At 41.1% G+C, this 20,007-nt stretch overlaps 1 protein-coding gene across 2 annotated transcripts in view; it reads right to left on the reverse strand.

Annotated features, from left to right (window-relative positions):
• Positions 1 to 3,322: 3,322 nt before the first annotated feature.
• Positions 3,323 to 20,007, reverse strand: part of LOC143291658 (SID1 transmembrane family member 1-like) — a 56,590-nt gene continuing 39,905 nt past the window's right edge. For both annotated transcript variants that reach the window (XM_076601651.1, XM_076601650.1), the window contains 9 exons: positions 19,717 to 19,883; positions 17,143 to 17,279; positions 13,561 to 13,663; positions 12,852 to 12,925; positions 11,541 to 11,587; positions 8,663 to 8,768; positions 7,537 to 7,647; positions 6,633 to 6,746; positions 3,323 to 4,106 (listed from right to left, as the gene is read on the reverse strand). In XM_076601651.1, the coding sequence (XP_076457766.1) occupies positions 4,044 to 4,106; positions 6,633 to 6,746; positions 7,537 to 7,647; positions 8,663 to 8,768; positions 11,541 to 11,587; positions 12,852 to 12,925; positions 13,561 to 13,663; positions 17,143 to 17,279; positions 19,717 to 19,883 (922 nt within the window). In that variant the 3' untranslated portion in view covers positions 3,323 to 4,043. The remainder of the gene's footprint in view (positions 4,107 to 6,632; positions 6,747 to 7,536; positions 7,648 to 8,662; positions 8,769 to 11,540; positions 11,588 to 12,851; positions 12,926 to 13,560; positions 13,664 to 17,142; positions 17,280 to 19,716; positions 19,884 to 20,007) is intronic.

The following is a 20,007-nucleotide window of genomic DNA, read 5'->3' on the forward strand; positions in this document are numbered from 1 at the left end:
TTTTTTTTTTTGTTCTCTCTCTTTTTTTCTTCTCTTTTTTTTCTTTTTTTTTCTTTCTTTTCGTTCCTTCCATCATCATTTTTCTCCTTTCTGTTGTCTTTTTTTCTCTTTCTTTTTTTTTCTTCTTCTCTCATCTCTTTATTCTTTCTCTCTCTCTCTCTCTTTCTTCCCCCTGTAATCTGTCTTCTTACCATTGTCATGCTCAAACATTGTCAAGGTCATGCAACATATAAAATCACATACAGGGTAGTTTCATGCACAATGTCTAAAAGAGGCGAGGTAGACACGATCTCATTCTCTCTCTCTCTTTCTCTCTCTGTGGAGGCATTAGCTTTACGGAACGTCTTTAAATGTACACATTTAAATTGACCACTTGAGTTTTTTTATGGATCCGTATAAGTGCTCAGGTATCTTGGTAGACATAGATCACATCTTACGTAATTTGAGCTCGGTTTCAAAGATAAGATACAGATTCTTACACTTACCATATTTGAATTTAGAAATAGACAGTTTTGCTATCAACAGAGTCGTGTTGATTTTTTTTCTCTTTTCATGATCTGGGATATCCATTTTCGTTGTACCAAACAACGCTACTTTTTCATTCATAGGGATCAGTGTATTTTAACGGGAGAGAATGAACTGTTTCACATGTTTCCAAAAGTCAGATAGTTTGGGGCAAGAGTAAAAGGCGTGTTCAATGTAATCAGTGTCTTGACACCAGTTGCAGGTGTTTGTGTTTGACAGGCAGTCTTAATCAACCCATTGAAGTGCAACGAACTAAACTGACATAACTTATCTGAACCAACTCAACAGTCAAACTGAAAAAAAAAAAAAGAAGAAAAAAAAAGAAGAAATAAATCAGTAATGATCAGGCAAAATCATCTGTCAAACTGCAATAATCACACACACAGTCACCTACCAGACAATCTACAATGTGAATCAACTCATCAGTCAAATGGCACCAAACCGGACATATCTTTTAAGTCGCCTGACAATCAGCCAAAAAAGATGTCACCATACTCTATCAGTAATAAAAAAGATATAAAAATAAAGCACAGGAATGTAAACCTTAAACAAGTAGCACATATAAATGTATCTGAACATGCACATGTTTTGCAGTGTTTGTTTCAAAGTCATATTCATCCACTTGAAGAAGGCAGTTTTGGGGTTTTTTTTGCAGAAAGTAAGTATTCTAAACAGCCCTTTGTTGCATGACTGGCGAATTCCTTGCAGCCAATGAACCACAACGATAATTGCTAAATGTCATGTTTCTGTTTCTGTGAAAGATATCAGAAAACAAATATACACAAAACAGGTGACAAGAATCAAGAGATCTCCACTAAGCTACACAGTCGCTTCTAATATACACAGAGCACTGGACTTTATAAACAAACATCTAATATACACAAAGCACTGGACTTTATAAACAAACATCTAATATGCACAGAGCAAACATCTAATATGCACAGAGCATTACACTTTACAAACAAATATACAATAAATCAAATATCTAATATACACTGAGCACTGGACTTTATAAAAGAAACAAATTTGAAAAAATCTAAACTGTTAATTCCAATATATCATTATCTGCTTATGCTCTAAATCGGTGGATTAATAGTTGTTGTTTTTTCCTATTTCAATCTCAGAATTCATGATAGCACTGACTTGAACTTCTGTCAGGTATATATAATTTAATATACATATGAATAGGTATGAAAATAAATCAATATACATATATCTAGTCATACAAATCTAGTATACTTAATTTGGTCAATCAGTGGCAGATAGTATATCTATCTATCTATCTCTCCCTATATATATATATCTAAAAGCACATCATGCATAATCAAATGATGACAAAACTGATTATAAAAAGAAGCACACACTTACAAAAAAAGACAGAAAAATGCACACTCCCACTGTAAGTACTATAAAAAAAAAAGGAAACATATAAAAGATATGAGCACACATACAATCGCAAACTTCCACCCTCACTATAACAACAACAACAACAACAACAACCCACACTCTAATACAGTAGACATGCCAATTCTATCACAAACTCTCAGTATAAAACACCCACACTCTAATCTAGAGCACTCACAGTCTGCCACAATTTCCCCACTCTTCAGTATAGAAACAACCACCAACACCCACCCACACTCTAACACAGAAGACACATACCATCACACACTCTCACTCTTGGTATAATAGACCCACACACACAAGATACACATTATAACACACTTTCACTCTTGCTACGAAAGACCCACACTTCAATACAGAAGATACACATTGTAACACACTTTCACTCTGGGTATAAAAAAGACCCACACTCCAATACAGAAGACACACATTGTAACACACTTTCACTCTGGGTATAAAAAGACCCACACTCCAATACAGAAGACACACATTGTAACACACTTTCACTCTGGGTATAAAAAGACCCACACTCCAATACAGAAGACACACATTGTAACACACTTTCACTCTGGGTATAAAAAGACCCACACTCCAATACAGAAGATACACATTGTAACACACTTTCACTTCTATGAAAAACCCACACTCCAATACAGAAGACACACATTGTAACACACTTTCACTCTTGCTACGAAAGACCCACACTTCAATACAGAAGATACACATTGTAACACACTTTCACTCTGGGTATAAAAAAGACCCACACTTCAATACAGAAGATACACATTGTAACACACTTTCACTCTGGGTATAAAAAGACCCACACTCCAATACAGAAGACACACATTGTAACACACTTTCACTCTGGGTATAAAAAGACCCACACTCCAATACAGAAGACACACATTGTAACACACTTTCACTCTGGGTATAAAAAGACCCACACTCCAATACAGAAGATACACATTGTAACACACTTTCACTCTTCTATGAAAAACCCACACTTCAATACAGAAGACACACATTGTAACACACTTTCACTCTTGGTATGAAAAACACACACTCCAATACAGAAGACACACATTGTAACACACTTTCACTCTGGGTATAAAAAGACCCACACTCCAATACAGAAGACACACATTGTAACACACTTTCACTCTGGGTATAAAAAGACCCACACTCCAATACAGAAGATACACATTGTAACACACTTTCACTCTTCTATGAAAAACACACACTCCAATACAGAAGACACATTGTAACACACTTTCACTCTGGGTATAAAAAGACCCACACTCCAATACAGAAGACACACACTGTAACACACTTTCACTCTGGGTATAAAAAGACCCACACTTCAATACAGAAGATACACATTGTAACACACTTTCACTCTTCTATGAAAAACACACACTCCAATACAGAAGACACACATTGTAACACACTTTCACTCTGGGTATAAAAAGACCCACACTTCAATACAGAAGACACACATTGTAACACACTTTCACTCTTGGTATGAAAAACACACACTCCAATACAGAAGACACACATTGTAACACACTTTCACTCTGGGTATAAAAAAGACCTACACTTCAATACAGAAGATACACATTGTAACACACTTTCACTCTTCTATGAAAAACCCACACTCCAATACAGAAGACACACATTGTAACACACTTTCACTCTGGGTATAAAAAAGACCCACACGTCAATACAGAAGATACACATTGTAACACACTTTCACTCTGGGTATAAAAGACCCACACTCCAATACAGAAGACACACATTGTAACACACTTTCACTCTGGGTATAAAAAGACCCACACTCCAATACAGAAGACACACATTGTAACACACTTTCACTCTGGGTATAAAAAGACCTACACTTCAATACAGAAGACACACATTGTAACACACTTTCACTCTTGGTATGAAAAACCCACACTCCAATACAGAAGACACACACACTCACACCAGGTATAAAAGACCCACAGTCTAATACAGAAGACACACACACACACACCCACGCGCACGCACATCACACACACACACTGTCACACACAAACACACATATATGTCTCGTTTCATCCACAACACAAAGCGAATCAGAAGACAGGGATTCTGTCACGCCGCTGGAGGTACAGGTCATCGTCTAACGTGAGCAGAATCTGGACAACAGAAAACAAAACATCATCATCAATACATCATGTAATGTATCTGGACATCAGAAAAAAATATCGTCCGTCATTACACCACCATCTAACGAATCTGAATACCAGAAAACAAAACATCATCAATACATCATGTAATGTATCTGGACATCAGAAAAAATATCGTCCATCATTACACCACCATCTAACGAATCTGAATACCAGAAAACAAAACATCATCAATACATCATGTAACAAATCTGGACTTCAGAAAAAATATCGTCCGTCATTACACCACCATCTAATGAATCCGAACAGAAAACAAAACATCATCATCAATACATCATGTAATATATCTGGACATCAGAAAAAATATTGTTCGTCATTACACCACCATCTAACGAATTTGAATACCAGAAAACAAAACATCATCAATACATCATGTAACGAATCTGGACTTCAGAAAAAATATCGTCCGTCATTACACCACCATCTAACGAATCTGAATACCAGAAAACAAAACATCACCATCAATACATCATGTAACGAATCTGGACTTCAGAAAAAATATCGTCCGTCATTACACCACCATCTAACGAATCTGAATACCAGAAAACAAAACATCATCAAAACATCATGTAATGCATCTGGACATCAGAAAAAATATCGTCTGTCATTACACCACCAACTAACTAATCTGAATACCAGAAAACAAAACATCATCATCGATACATCATCTAATGAATCTAAAAACCAGAAAACAACATCATCACTACACCACCATCCAACAACATAATGAGTATCTGGACAAAAGGAGACAAAACATTGTTACACCACCATCTGATGTCAGGAGACTCTGGACAACATCTTCATTACACCACCATCTGACGTCAGGAGACTCTGGACAACATCTTCATTACACCACCATCTGATGTCAGGAGACTCTGGACAACATCTTCATTACACCACCATCTACCGTCAGGAGACTCTGGACAACATCATCATTACACCACCATCTGATGTCAGGAGACTCTGGACAACATCTTCATTACACCACCATCTACCGTCAGGAGACTCTGGACAACATCATCATTACACCACCATCTGACGTCAGGAGACTCTGGACAACATCTTCATTACACCACCATCTGATGTCAGGAGACTCTGGACAACATCTTCATTACACCACCATCTACCGTCAGGAGACTCTGGACAACATCTTCATTACACTACCATCTGATGTCAGGAGACTCTGGACAACATCTTCATTACACCACCATCTGACGTCAGGAGACTCTGGACAACATCATCATTACACCACCATCTACCGTCAGGAGACTCTGGGCAACATCATCATTACACCACCATCTGACGTCAGGAGACTCTGGGCAACATCATCATTACACCATCGTCTGACGTCAGGAGACTCTGGACAACATCATCATTACACCATCGTCTGACGTCAGGAGACTCTGGACAACATCATCATTACACCATCGTCTGACGTCAGGAGACTCTGGGTAACACCATCATTACACCACCATCTGACGTCAGAACAATTTAGACAACAGAAAACAATAACATCAGAAAATAACAACATCACCATTACACTAACATTTAACATCATGAGAATCTGGATAACAGAAAACATAACATCACCATTACATCACCATCTAACATCAGGAGAATCTGGATAACAGAAAACGTAACATCACCATTACATCACCATCTAACATCAGGAGAATCTGGATAACAGAAAACATAACATCACCATTACATCACCATCTAACATCAGGAGAATCTGGATAACAGAAAACATAACATCACCATCTAGCATCATGAGAATCTGGATAACAGAAAACGTAACATCACCATTACATCACCATCAAATATCAGGAGATTCTGGACAAAAGTGAAAATAACATTGTCATGACACCACCATCTTGCATCAGGAGAATCTGAACAACAGCGAAAATAACATCGTCATGACATCACCATCTTGCATCAGAAGAATATCTGCACAACAGAAAGCAGTAACATTATCAATACACAACCATCTTGCATCAGGAGATTGTCTGCAGAACAGAAAGCAGTAACATTATCAATACACAACCATCTTGCATCAGGAGAATGTCTGGACTAACACAGACAGTTCCCTGTAGACTGCGGCGGTACGGGAAGAACAGTCTTGCAGCTCATGACTTCACTGAAAGACAGGTCCCAAACACAGAGACACACACACACGCAAACACACTCCCACACACACATCCATCAACCCCCACACACACACACGCAAACACCCTACTACACACACACCCATCAACGCACACACACCAAAACACACAAATGCACACACACACAACCCTCCCTTCCGCCCCCCTCGACCCAACACACAACCCCTCCCCTACGCTCCCCCCCTGACCCCCCCCCCCCCCCCACTCCCATCCCCTCCCCTCCACCCCCTCATCCCCCCCCAACTCCCCCCCCCAACCCCTCCACTCCTCTCCGCCCCCCCCCACCCCCCTTCCCAACACACAGACTGACCAGGAAGGAGAAGAACATGGAGGCAGACGACAAGAAGTGCCAGACATCGTGAGCGTCATAGAAGTCCAGCAGGATGCAGGGTCTGTTGCCTTGCCGGGACTGCGCTGGGCTTAACTGCAACGTTAACGATCAGGAAAAATCACTGCAATATCTTAAAGTCAGGGCAATCACTGCAACGTAACGGTCAGGGCAACGATTTAGCTGTAACAGTCAGGGCAATGACACAACTGCAAATAATGCTGGAAGGAGAAGGAAAAGAATTCTGCGAGAAAAGGGAGGGGGATAACTCTGGAAGAAGAAGGGAGAGGGAACTGTGGAAGAAGAAGGGAGGGGGATAACTCTGGAAGAAGAAAGGTGGGAGAAATCTGGAATTAGAAGGGAGGGAGAACTCTGGAGGAAGAAGGGAGGGAACTCTGGAAGAGGAAGGGTGGGAGAACTCTGGAAGAAGAAGGGTGGGAGAACTCTGGAAGAAGAAGGGTGGGAGAACTCTGGAAGAAGGGTGGGAGAACTCTGGAAGAAGAAGGGAGGGAGAACTCTGGAAGAAGAAGGGAGGGAGAAGAAGGGAGGGAACTCTGGAAGAAGAAGGGTGGGAGAACTCTGGAAGAAGAAGGGTGGGAGAACTCTGGAAGAAGAAGGGGGGGAGAACTCTGGAAGAAGAAGGACAGGAACTCTGGAAGAGGAAGGGTGGGAGAAATCTGGAATTAGAAGGAAGGAGAAATCTGGAATTAGAAGGAAGGGAGAAGAAGAAGGGAGGGAGAACTCTGGAAGAAGAAGGGGGGGAACTCTGGAAGAGGAAGGGCGAGATCTAATAATTCCAGGAGGTGAGGCACTGACAGAAGGAGGGGGAGATAACTCTGGAAGAAGAAGAAGAAGGAGAAGGAAAGAAGGGAGGGAGGGAACTCACATGCCAGGAGGTGAGGTGCTGGAAGAAGAAGTAGAGGGCAAAGCCCCAGGTGATGCTGGCCGCCCCGATGCACAGTATGGCCAGTCCGTTGATCCGCTCCTTGCTCAACAGCTGTCACACACACACACACACACACACACACACACCAAACACACACACCAAACACACACACACACACTAAAATGATTCAAGATAAAAAAATTTTCAATAAAGCATAACCATCAGCGACACACACACACACACACACACACACAATGAAATAAAACAACCGATAAAAACGCAATCTTCACCAACACCTGTTGTCAGGGTGACCCCAAACTACTTGTCTCTCCTTTCCATTCCGTTCCCTGTTTGCCCCTTTGGTCAGACTACAACTTGAACAGTCACCCCATGTGGACCCAAATTTGGTTTTGACAAAATAAATGAGACTGTGTGCATTCGAATTTGTATTTCTCTTTTTGTCACAACAGATTTCTCTGTGTGAAATTCGGGTTGCTCTTCCCAGGGGAGAGCGCGTCACTACACTGAGCGCGTCACCACCCCCACCCCCTTTTTTCTGCCTGCAATTTTATGTTTTCTTATCGAAGTGGATTTTTCTACAGAATTTTGCCAGGGACAACCCTTTTGTTGCCGTGGGTTCTTTCACATGTGCTAAACGCATGTTGCACAAGGGACCTCGGTTTATCATCTCATCTGAATAACTAGCGTTCAGACCACCACTCGAGGTCTGGTGGAGGGGGAGAAAATATTGGTGACTTCGAACCAGTGCGCTCAGATTATCTTGCTTCTTAGGCAGGCGCGTTACCTCTAGGCCAGCACTCTATTTTCCACCTATCCCTTGTAAATGATGAGGGTCACACACACACACACACACACACTCTCTCTCTCTCTTTCTCATTCACATGCACACACTCATGAATGCACAAAGACACATACACACACACATTCTCACACACACAACACACACTCTCTGTGTATCTTTCTCACATACACACACCACACTTTCTGTGTATCTCACACACACACACACACACACACACACCACACTCTCTCTGTGTATCTCTCTCTCTCTCTCACACACACACACACACACACACACACACACATACACACAACCATGCAATACCTTCATGATGATGTAGAAGAGGAGGTACAGCAGCAGATTGCCAATGAAAATGGCCAGGAGAAAACTGGCAAAGTCTGACGGATGGACAATCGCTCCGTACAGAGCACTGCAAACACCATCACAATAGGAAACATTTCAGTACGCCTGCACCACAAGCACCATCAAAAGAAAGACACATTCAGCACACCTGCACCACAAGCACCATCACAGAAAGACGTATTCGGTATGCCTGCACCATAAACACCATCACATACACCTGCACCAAAAACACCATCACAGTAAGACACATTCAGTATGCCTGCACCACAAACACCGTAACGGCAAGAGAATTTAAGCATGCCTGCACCACGAAAACCATCATGGCAAGACACATTCATTATTGATAGCCCTCACCCTCTCTTTTTATTGTTGTTTTTTCTTTGTCTGTCTGTCTGCCTGCCTGTCTATCTATCTATATTCTTTTGATAAAAGAGAATGAAAGAGAGAGAGAGAAAGCACTGAACACTGAAATGTTTAATGTCATTAACTGAAAAGCTCTGGTGACATAGAATGTACAAATCAGAACAATAGGGCGGAAATAGATGAAACGCAACAGAAAACAAGAGAGGCAAGGCCTTCAAGACTCACTTGTGATAAATTAAGTCCCCTAGCATTAATTACAGAGTAATTTCCCTTCTTTACTCTCTGCACCAAAACGTTTGCAAAATAAATAAAACTTCCATGCTTAGCAAAAGAAGTTCCTGTTTGAACAAAAAATGATAATAATGACTGCTCTTGTTGTTGGGTCAGAATATCAGATCAAAGTGCCAAGTTTAGAGAATACAAAAAATATAAATATAACAGTAAATGCAGTTTGCATATAATTAGGCTTCATTTTTTTTTTTTTTGTGCCCATCCCAGAGGTGCAATATTGTTTTAAACAAGATGACTGGAAAGAACTGAATTTTTCCTATTTTTATGCCTAATTTGGTGTCAACTGACAAAGTATTTGTAGAGAAAATGTCAATGTTAAAGTTTACCACGGACACACAGACACAAACACACACACACACACACAGACAACCGAACACCAGGTTAAAACATACTCACTTTGTTTACACAAGTGAGTCAAAAAAACAAAAAAACAAACCAGAACTGAAACAACATAAACTAATAAGAGAATTGTGACACTTTGGCACATTGTCATTAGCTTAAAAGTACATGTGACAGGGGGGTAATTTGCCTTTTTTTTTTTTCAGACGTTCATCTCCAAAGTTTGGACAGTACACAGAAAACAAAGTACAGATAAATCATATAAAAAATATTTACGCATGTAACATCGATACACATCATATCAATACAAACACATCAAATAATTATAATGTCCATCCAAATGTAGCCCTTCCTATTTTTATCTATGCTTTTTTCTCATTGAACCCATACTAATTTTTAATTGACTAATGAGTATTTAGACTGATGGACGTTTTATTGCCTCGGATACGTATTTTGCAAGTGAAAGTATCATATCTTCATTTTCTGTCATCAGTGTGCCGAACAAATCTTTTCTCTGCGCTGGAGCTGTATTGAAAATCGTGTATTTTTTCATAATTCATCGTATCTTTTGCAGTTAAATATGAAATGATTTTCATCTTCTGGGCTTTCGCCACACATTGGGCAAGGAGATGTTGCTACGTCTGAATCGAACCATCTTCTGTCGGCATTCAGTCCAAGTGCTCTCAATCTGAGCTTCGCAAAGCAGATTTTATGCCATTTATTTGTTATAATCTTAATATACTTCTCTGTTTGAAATGTTGATTTAAATGAATAAAACCATTTATACCTATCATTGCTCTGTATTTCTCCATGCCAGTTTTGTTTGTAACATACTGTAAGTCTATCTTTAAATTCCGATATGAGAGAGAGAGAGAGAGAGAGAGATACAGAAATATGAAATACGAATGGTTCATTCAGCCAAAGCCTTTGCCCACTGTGAGGGGTGTGTGTACAGACATCCTTTTTTTTTCCTCCAAAAAATATCTTGGCAGCGTGGTTTCTCTTATTTTAAACACTTTATACAAATTAAGGCACAGATTTCGGACAGCATCAGCATTTGTTGATGGCATCAATAACTTCCAATCTAAAGCCACTTGGATGATCAGTATACTTTGGGGCAATGCACGTATTTCTAACAGTTTTTCTAGAAATGGACAACACAGAAGAAAATGCACTTCATCTTCTTTAGTTACTTTACAAAGAGGATATAATGAATCATGATCTGTGTGATGCTGGTGCCGATAAGCATGAACATTTGTATCAGACATTCCAAAACAAAATCTGGTCATTATTGTCTTTAAATATCTATCAGTATTCATCAATAAATAAGTCTCCATGCGAAGAGAGAGAGAAGGGGGGGGAGAGAAAGAGAGAGAGAGAGAGGAGAGAGGGGGGCCGAGAGGGAGAGAAAGAGAGACAGACAGAGACACAGAGAGAAAGACAGAGACAGACAGACAGAGAGAGACATCAGACAGAAAGAGACAGACAGACAGACAGACAGAGAGTGAGAGAGAGGGGGAGACAGAGACACAGAGAGAGACAGAGATAGATAGAGAGACAGAGACAGAGAGAGAGAGAGAGAAAGACAGACAGACAGACACACTGAGAGACAGACAGACACACAGAGAGACAGACACAGAGACAGAGAGAGACAGACAGACAGAGAGAGAGACACAGAGAGACACAGAGACAGACAGACAGAGAGAGACAGACAGACAGAGAGACACAGAGACAGACAGACAGAGAGAGACAGACAGACAGAGAGACACAGAGACAGACAGACAGACGGAGAAAGAGAGCGAGGGGTAGTGGAGAAACAAGAAGGAATGAAACATGAAGAACTCACAAAGCCCAGTTGATCAGGTTCCCCACCAGCAGCATCACAAAACGGTTCTGTCCACACGCACGCACACACACACACACACACACACACACACACACAAACAACATACACAATTTTCAAAAAAATTATTAACAAATACAATATTTAAAATATAAAGAAAAATAAAAAGATAACAAAAAAAAGAAAAGAAAAAAAAGAAGACAGCTATAATATAAAAAGTTGAACTGTAATTAGGCATTACACAACAGGCAAGTATGTCAATGATAAAAAAGCAATCACATACACAACATACATAATCATAAACATGTGTCTTTAGGCAAATGCTCAGAAATTATAATCACACGGAAAGTCATTTTTTATCATTTTAACAATCTTAACAAAGACTTCTTTTGTTCAAGTTTCTATGTTACTAACACATCCATACTTTTTTTTGTGTTTGATTTTATATTTTCTTATACTATAGTCTAGCTGTGTCTAATAAATCTTCACAGCTTTCATGACATTTAATAAAATCTTCTCATCCTTATTGTATTCTTATAATAATAATAATAATAATAATGGATACTCATATAGCACACTATCCAGAAATCTGCTCTTGGTGATTTACAAAAACACTTTTGTTTACATAACACATTCTTGTGACAAATTCTGTTCTGATGAAAATGGGAGCACTCTCAGAAAACAAATGTTATTTCTACAAGGACTGAAAAAAAAAAGGACACAGTTGTACATTATCTGTGGGAATGTAATCATGTACAACATTCTTGGACAGAATTTGTAAGGCGTTTAAAAGAAAAGTGTGCACATTGTGAAAGACTTGCTCTCAATAATGCACTGGTGCTTTTTGGACATAACAAAATAAAAGCAGATGGATGTTTTTCACACATTTCATTGTGTTGTATTCCTCATTTTGTCACAACAGATTTCTCTGTGTGAAATTTGGGCTGTTCTCCCCAGGGAGAGCGTGTCGCTACGCGCCACCCTTTGTGTGTGTGTGTGTGTGTGTTTGTATTTTTTCCTGCCTAAAGTTTTTTTTCTTTTCTTATCGGAGTGGATCTTTTTTTTGCAGAATTTTGCCAGGGACAACCCTTTTGTTGCCATGGGTTCTTTTGCATGCGCTAAGCGCATGCTGCACATGGGACCTCAGTTTATCGTATCATCCGAATGACTAGCGTCCAGACCACCACTCAAGGTCAAGTGGAGGGGGAGAAAATACTGGCGACTTTGCCGTGATTCAAACCAGTGCCCTAAGTTGTTAAAAAAAAAAAAAAAAAAAAAAAAATCTTTCAATTCTGAATCTGTGTCAATACTTACCACATACATGGGCTTTACGCATCTGAAGCACTCCGTCTTGATGATGCGAAACAAACGCTTGAACACATAGCGATCTGCAATCACATCACGTCACAGCTCTGTCACGAACTGACCAATGATTGGTTTAGATACTATTCTAAGTCATACACAATACAGTAACTGGTTTCAACACTGCTTCTTTTTTTTCTTTTTAAACGTTTGTAACTGACCAACGAACACTATTTTAAGATGTGACAATACAGTCACTGAACAATGGCTGGTTCAAACATTACTATGTTACAAAACGTCAAATATTACTATGTTACAAAACGTCACACATTACTATGTTACAAAACGTCACTAACTGACCAATGATTGGTATTTATAAACACTATTTTGTTTCTACACACATACACAAACATTATTAAACACACACACACTCATACAAATGCACATACACACACATAAACACATACACAAACATTAACATACACACACACGAGTGCAAACACACACACACACACACACACACACACACACAAACATACACAAAACACATACACAAACATACATACACACACACGAGTGCACACACACACACACACACACACACACAAACATGCTCACCACACACACACACACACACACGCACACGCATACACACACACATGCACACACACACACATGCACACAACACACACATATACACACAAGCACCAAGGATACTCACCCACTTTGATCCGACCAACATAGTAAATCTGAGCACTGAGCACCAGAGTGCTGAGCATGTGAACCAGGGCATAAAAGATCCAGAAAATATTGGACCCGTACACCTGACAACAAAGATATCAGACACTATGAATGAACTGATGATGATGACAGGAAATTTTCTATCTAAAATTACGTTTAAGGTGGAGGAGGCGGCAGGTTGACGTTGTTGAGAGGGCCAGAAAAAGAGGGCCCAGAGTGTCCGTGAATCGATTGCGATCACGCCTTAATTTTAGCCCGATCGTCCAATCGAACCATATAATTATGTGACCTGGTTGAAGACAAAATTTGACAAAAAACAAGAACGCCAGAGCATCGACAAACAGACAGAAAATACAAAAAAAACTTAGCCGTATGAAGAGCACAGGAACAGGAGTCATAATGGCTGCCGGAAAAAGAGGGCGCTAGTCAAGGGGGCAAAAGGGAGGCTACCTACTTCCGGGGGGTTATCGGCCGTAGCTACTTTCATTTTCTCCGCATAGGCAGATAGTAGTTTGCACAGGACAGGAATGTCAGACCCCTGCCAGAGTCTGCACTAGTGGGTCACGGTTAAGCATGTGTAATTAAAGATGATGATGATGATATGGATGCTTATATAGCATCTTCCTTGGTCGGGTACCAGTCTCTAAGCGCTTCACAAACACGGAGACATTAGCACAACAGGCTGCCTACCTGGGTAGAGCCAACTGACAGCTGCCATTGTGCGCTCATCATTTGTTTCCCGAGTCATTCAATCAGGTCTCAGTCACGTGCACAAAGAGACTCACACATATATACATGCAACATTTTACGTGTATGACTGTTTTGTTTATTTACCCCGCCATGTTGGCAGCCATACTCCATTTTCAGGCATGTGCACGCTGGGTATGTTCTTGTTTCCAAACCAATCTAGCGCTGACATGGATTACAGGATCTTTAACGCATGTATTTCATCTTCTGCATGCATATACACACGAAGGGGGTTCAGGCATAAAGCAGGTTTGCACAAATATTGACCTGGGAGTTCAGAAAATTCTCCACCCTTTACCCATTAGGTGCCATTATCGAGATTTGAACCCGGGACCCTCAGATTGAAAGTCCAACGCTTTAACCACTCGCCCATCTGATCATGTGAACCTGAGCATAAGAGATCCAAAATATACTGGACCCGTACACATATCTTCTTCTTCATTCATAGGCTGCGACTCCCACGTTCACTCGCATTCATGTACAGAGTGGGCTTTAATGTGTAAGACCGATTTTACCCCCACCATGTAGGCAGTCATACTCCGTGTTCAGGGGGAGCCCGTAGCCCGATAAAGTCATACACACCATGAACCAGGGCATAGAAGACCAAAAAAATATTGGACTCCTACACCTGATAACAGAGATATCAAACATGATGAACTCAAGATATGAACCAGGGCATGGAAGATCTAGAAATACTGGATCTGTACATCTGATTACAAAATTATCAGACATAACAAACATTTCTAACAATAACAGGATAAACTGCAGCAGCAGTAGAGAAAGGAGGAGTAGTAGTAGTAGGAGGAGGAGAATGAGGAGAAGAAGAACGAGGGGAAGGAGGAGGAGAAAGAGGAGGAGGAAGAGAAGGAGGAGGGTAGGAGGAAGAGGAGGAGAAGGAGAAGGAGGAGGAGAATGAGGAGGGGGAGGAGAAGAAGGAGGAGGAGGGGGAGGAGGAGAAGCAGGAGAAGGAGGAGGAGGAGAAGGAGGAGGAGGAGGAAAGAGTAGTACAGTAGGTAGGTCCGGCCAAATTCTCAGATTCATAGCAGAAGCCTCCTGTCTGTATGCATGAAAGAATGCAATAAAGTAAGAAGCCACACCAAAGTTCAAAGCAATTTCTCAAATACTTTTTGAGTTTTGAATTTTCAACAACAAAAAATTGGCGATTTTAGTGAATCTCAAAAAGTGGCATTGAGGAACCCATGTAGAATTGCAGCTAACAGATTCTCATAGTCAAAATTCTTCATATATGATCTACATAGTCCACAGAATACCTCTTTTTTTTTCTCCATTTGGCTGTTAATGTTATTGGTCGAATGCCAGTGTCATAAAATCTGGGGGAAAAAGCTTATTTTTTTGCATGTCTGATCCTGCAGTTTTGATGGTAGCGTTACTAAAATGACTAACTCAAAAAGAATTTCATTCACATAAACATTTAAGATATTTTCAGGTTCAGGAAAGACCGTAGACTTACAAGACAGCAAATACTAATCACAAATCTTGATAAATGACAGCTTTTGACATGATTATATTCATGAAAAAGTATGCATAATTCAAGACGATCAGGGATAAACAGTGGAAGGGTTAAACAGAGGACACTGACACAGCAGAGGGGTACACTGGCATCAGCGAAGGGGTTAAACAGAAAATGCTGACATCAGAGAAGGGGTACAACAGACACTGACATCAGCAGAGGGGTTAAAAAGAGAACACTTGACTGAAAAGCGGAGGGTTAAACAGACACAGACAGTCGTGGGTTAAAAAGAGGACACTGTCAGCAGAGTTGGGGTTAAACAGACACTGACATCAGCGAAAGGGGTTAAACAGAAAACACCAACAGCAGAGGGGTTAATAAAAAGAGAACACAGACGAAAGAGAAGGGGTTATACAGAGAACCCTAACAGCAGCAGATGGGTTAAAAAGACATCAGCACAGGGGTTAATAAGACATCAGCTGAGGGGTTCAGCAGACACTGACAACAGCAGAGGGGTTAAAAAGAGGGCACTGACATTAGCAGATATTTAACAGAAAACAGTGACAGCAACAGAGGAGTGAAACAGACGCTGACAGCAGAGGGGTTAAAAAGACATCAGCTGAGGGGTTAAACAGATACTGACAGCAGAGGAGGGGTTAAGCTGAAAACACTGACAGCAGCAGAGGGGTTAAACAGAGAATACTGACAGCAGAGGGGTTAAAAAGAGGACACTGTCAGCAGAGTTGGGGTTAAACAGACACTGACATCAGCGAAAGGGGTTAAACAGAAAACACCAACAGCAGAGGGGTTAATAAAAAGAGAACACAGACGAAAGAGAAGGGGTTATACAGAGAACCCTAACAGCAGCAGAGGGGTTAAACAGAGAATACTGACAGCAGAGAAGGGGTTAAACAGAGAACACTGACATTAGTTGAGGGTTTAAAAAAGAGAAAACTGACAGCAGAGGGGTTAAAAAGAGGACACTGTCAGCAGAGTTGGGGTCAAACAGACACTGACATCAGTCAAAGGGGTTAAACAGAAAACATTGACAGCAGAGGGGTTAAAAAGAGAACACGGACATCAGCGGAGGAGTTAAACACAGGACACTGACAGCAGCAGAGGGGTTAAGCAGAGAACACTGACAGCAGCAGAGGGGTTAAAAAGACGTTAGCAGAAGGGATAAAAAAGATATCAGCTGAGAGGTTAAACAGACACTGACAGCACAGGAAGGGTTAAACAGAAAACACTGACATAAGAGGCGGTGTTAAACAGGAAACACTGACAACAGCAGAGGGGTTAAAAGGAGGACACTGACATCAGCGGAGGGGTTAAACGGACACTGACCACCCCCAGGACGGCGATGAAGATGACGAGAGCCATGGAGAAGTAGGATTGATAGGCCTTGGCCTGAACGTCAGGGTGCCGCGTCTCGTAGATCTTCAGCATGGACAGGCACGCGATGATGTACATGAACGATGTGTCTGCAAATCAACCATCATAATTATCATAATGATGTACATGAACAATGTGTCTGCAAAGTAACCATCATCATAATCTTTATTATGTACGTCAGGGTGCTGCATCCCATAGATCTTCAGCATCAACAGGCACACGATGATGTACATGAACGATGTGTCTGCAAATCAACCATCATAATTATCATAATGATGTACTTGAACAATGCGTCTGCATAGTAACCATCATCATAATCTTTATTATGTACGTTAGGGTGCCGCATCCCATAGATCTTCAGCATGGACAGGCACGCGATGATGTACATAAACGATGTGTCTGCAAATCAACCATCATAATTATCATAATGATGTACATGAACAATGCGTCTGCATAGTAACCATCATCATAATCTTTATTATGTACGTTAGGGTGCCGCATCCCATAGATCTTCAGCATTGACAGGCACGCGATGATGAACACGAACGATGTGTCTACAAAGAACCATCATCATAATCATCATAATGGTGGCGAGCGCAATAGCCGAATGGTTAAAGCGTTGGGCTTTCAATTTGAGGGTCCTGGGTTCGAATCTCAGTAATGGCGCCTGGTGGGTAAAAGGGTGCTGATTTTTCCAATCTCCCAGGTCAACACATGTGCAGACCTGCTTGTGCCTGAACCCCCTTTGTGTGTTTTCACAGGCAGAAGATCAAATATGCACTTTAAAGAATCTGTAATCCATGTCAGCATTCGGTGGGTTATGGAAACAAAAACATACCCAGCATGCACACCCCTGAAAATGGAGTATGGCTGCCTACATGGTGGGGTAAAAACGGTCATACACGTAAATGCCCACTTGTGTACATACAAGTGAACGTGGGAGTTGCAGCCCATGAACGAAAAAAAAAGAAGAAGAAGAAGAATGTACATGAACGATGTGTCTGCAAAGTAATCATCATCATAATCATCATGATGATGTACATGAACGATGTGTCTGCAAAGTAACCATCATCATAATCATCATGATGATGTACATGAACGATGTGTCTGCAAAGTAATCATCACCATAATCATCATCATGATGTACATGAACGATGTCTGCAAAGTCACCATCACCATAATCATCATGATGATGTACACGAACGATGTGTCTGCAAAGTCACCATCATCATAATCATCATGATGATGTACATGAACGATGTGTCTGCAAAGTCACCATCATCATAATCATCATGATGATGTACGTGAACGATGTGTCTGCAAAGTCACCATCACCATAATCATCATGATGATGTACACGAACGATGTGTCTGCAAAGTCACCATCATAATAATCATCATGATGATGTACGTGAACAACGTGTCTGAAAAGTCACCATCATCATACTCATCATGATGATGTACATGAACGATGTGTCTGCAAAGTTAATCATCATCATAATCATCATGATGATGTACATGAACGATGTGTCTGCAAAGTTAATCATCATCATCATCATCATCATGATGTACATGAACGATGTGTCTGCAAAGTTAATCATCATCATCATCATGTACATGAACTGTAAAGCAGGAGAGTAATTTTCATGGTGACTGGTTCAAGTGAACAGTGTGTGTGAACAATGGACCTGACCCAGTTTCTTCCCAGTTACAAAGCAGACAACTGTTTCAGATGAAGGAGTCCGATCGTTTTGAATTTGAACTGTTTCAAACTCACTGTGCTTTCCTGTATTCATTTAGAAGTCGTCAGTGCGAGCAAATTTTGAACAAAAAATTATGGATAATTTCAACATCTCACTGGAATATAGCATAAGAAGAGAGGAAGTTTTATATTTTGTTCCCAACTATCTGATTCTAATGAGCCGTCTAAGGTAGGAAGGCACTTAGGTATGAAGGTAGGCAGTTAGGTAGGAAGGAAGTTAGGTAGGTAGAGAGTCAGTTGGTAGGCAGTTAGGTAGGTTGATAGGCAATAAGGCAGGCAGGTAGGAAGGCAGCTAGATAGGTAGGCGGTTAGTAGGTAGGTAGATAGGCAATTAGATAGATAAGAAGTTAGGTAGACAGGCAGGTAGGAATGCAGTTAGGTAAGAAGGAAGTCAGTTGGTAGACAGGTAGGTAGGTTGGTAGGCAATAAGGCAGGCAGGTAGGAAGGCAGCTAGACAGGTAGGCGGTTAGTAGGTAGGTAGGTAGGTAGGCAGGCAGGTAGGAAGGCAGCTAGATTGGTAGGCGGTTAGTAGGTAGGTAGGTAGGCAGTTAAATAGATAGGCAGTAAGGAAGGCAGGCAGGAAGGCAGTTAGGTAGGTTGGTAGGCAATAAGGTAGCCAGGTAGGAAGGCAGTTCGACAGGTAGGCAGTTAGGTAGGTAAGTAGGAAGGCAGTTAGAGAGGTAGGCGGTTAGGTAGGCAGTAAATTAGGCAGGCAGGCAGGCAGACAGGCAGGCAGACAGGCAGGAGGGGCAGGTGAGCACTGACCAAACTGGAAGTTGGAGTAGTTGGGGCAGACGTGGTAGCAGGCGGACATGACGCCCTCCATGACCAGAGCCAGTCCCATGGCGTAGAGCAGTCCGTAGTGCTGGGGGATCCCGTACTGTCGCTCCAAGTCATGGTGCTCCCGCAACAACTTGCCGTGCAGCACGTCCCTGTCATCACGATGGTGATGAAAACAGTAACAATAATATGATGAGGATGGTGAGGAGGTGGAGGAGGATGGTGATGATGATAGTGATGATGATGATGATGATGTGATGATGATAGTGATGATGA

The sequence above is a fragment of the Babylonia areolata genome, chromosome 17 (genome assembly GCF_041734735.1).
Source record: "Babylonia areolata isolate BAREFJ2019XMU chromosome 17, ASM4173473v1, whole genome shotgun sequence".
NCBI classification, from domain to species: domain Eukaryota; kingdom Metazoa; phylum Mollusca; class Gastropoda; order Neogastropoda; family Buccinidae; genus Babylonia; species Babylonia areolata.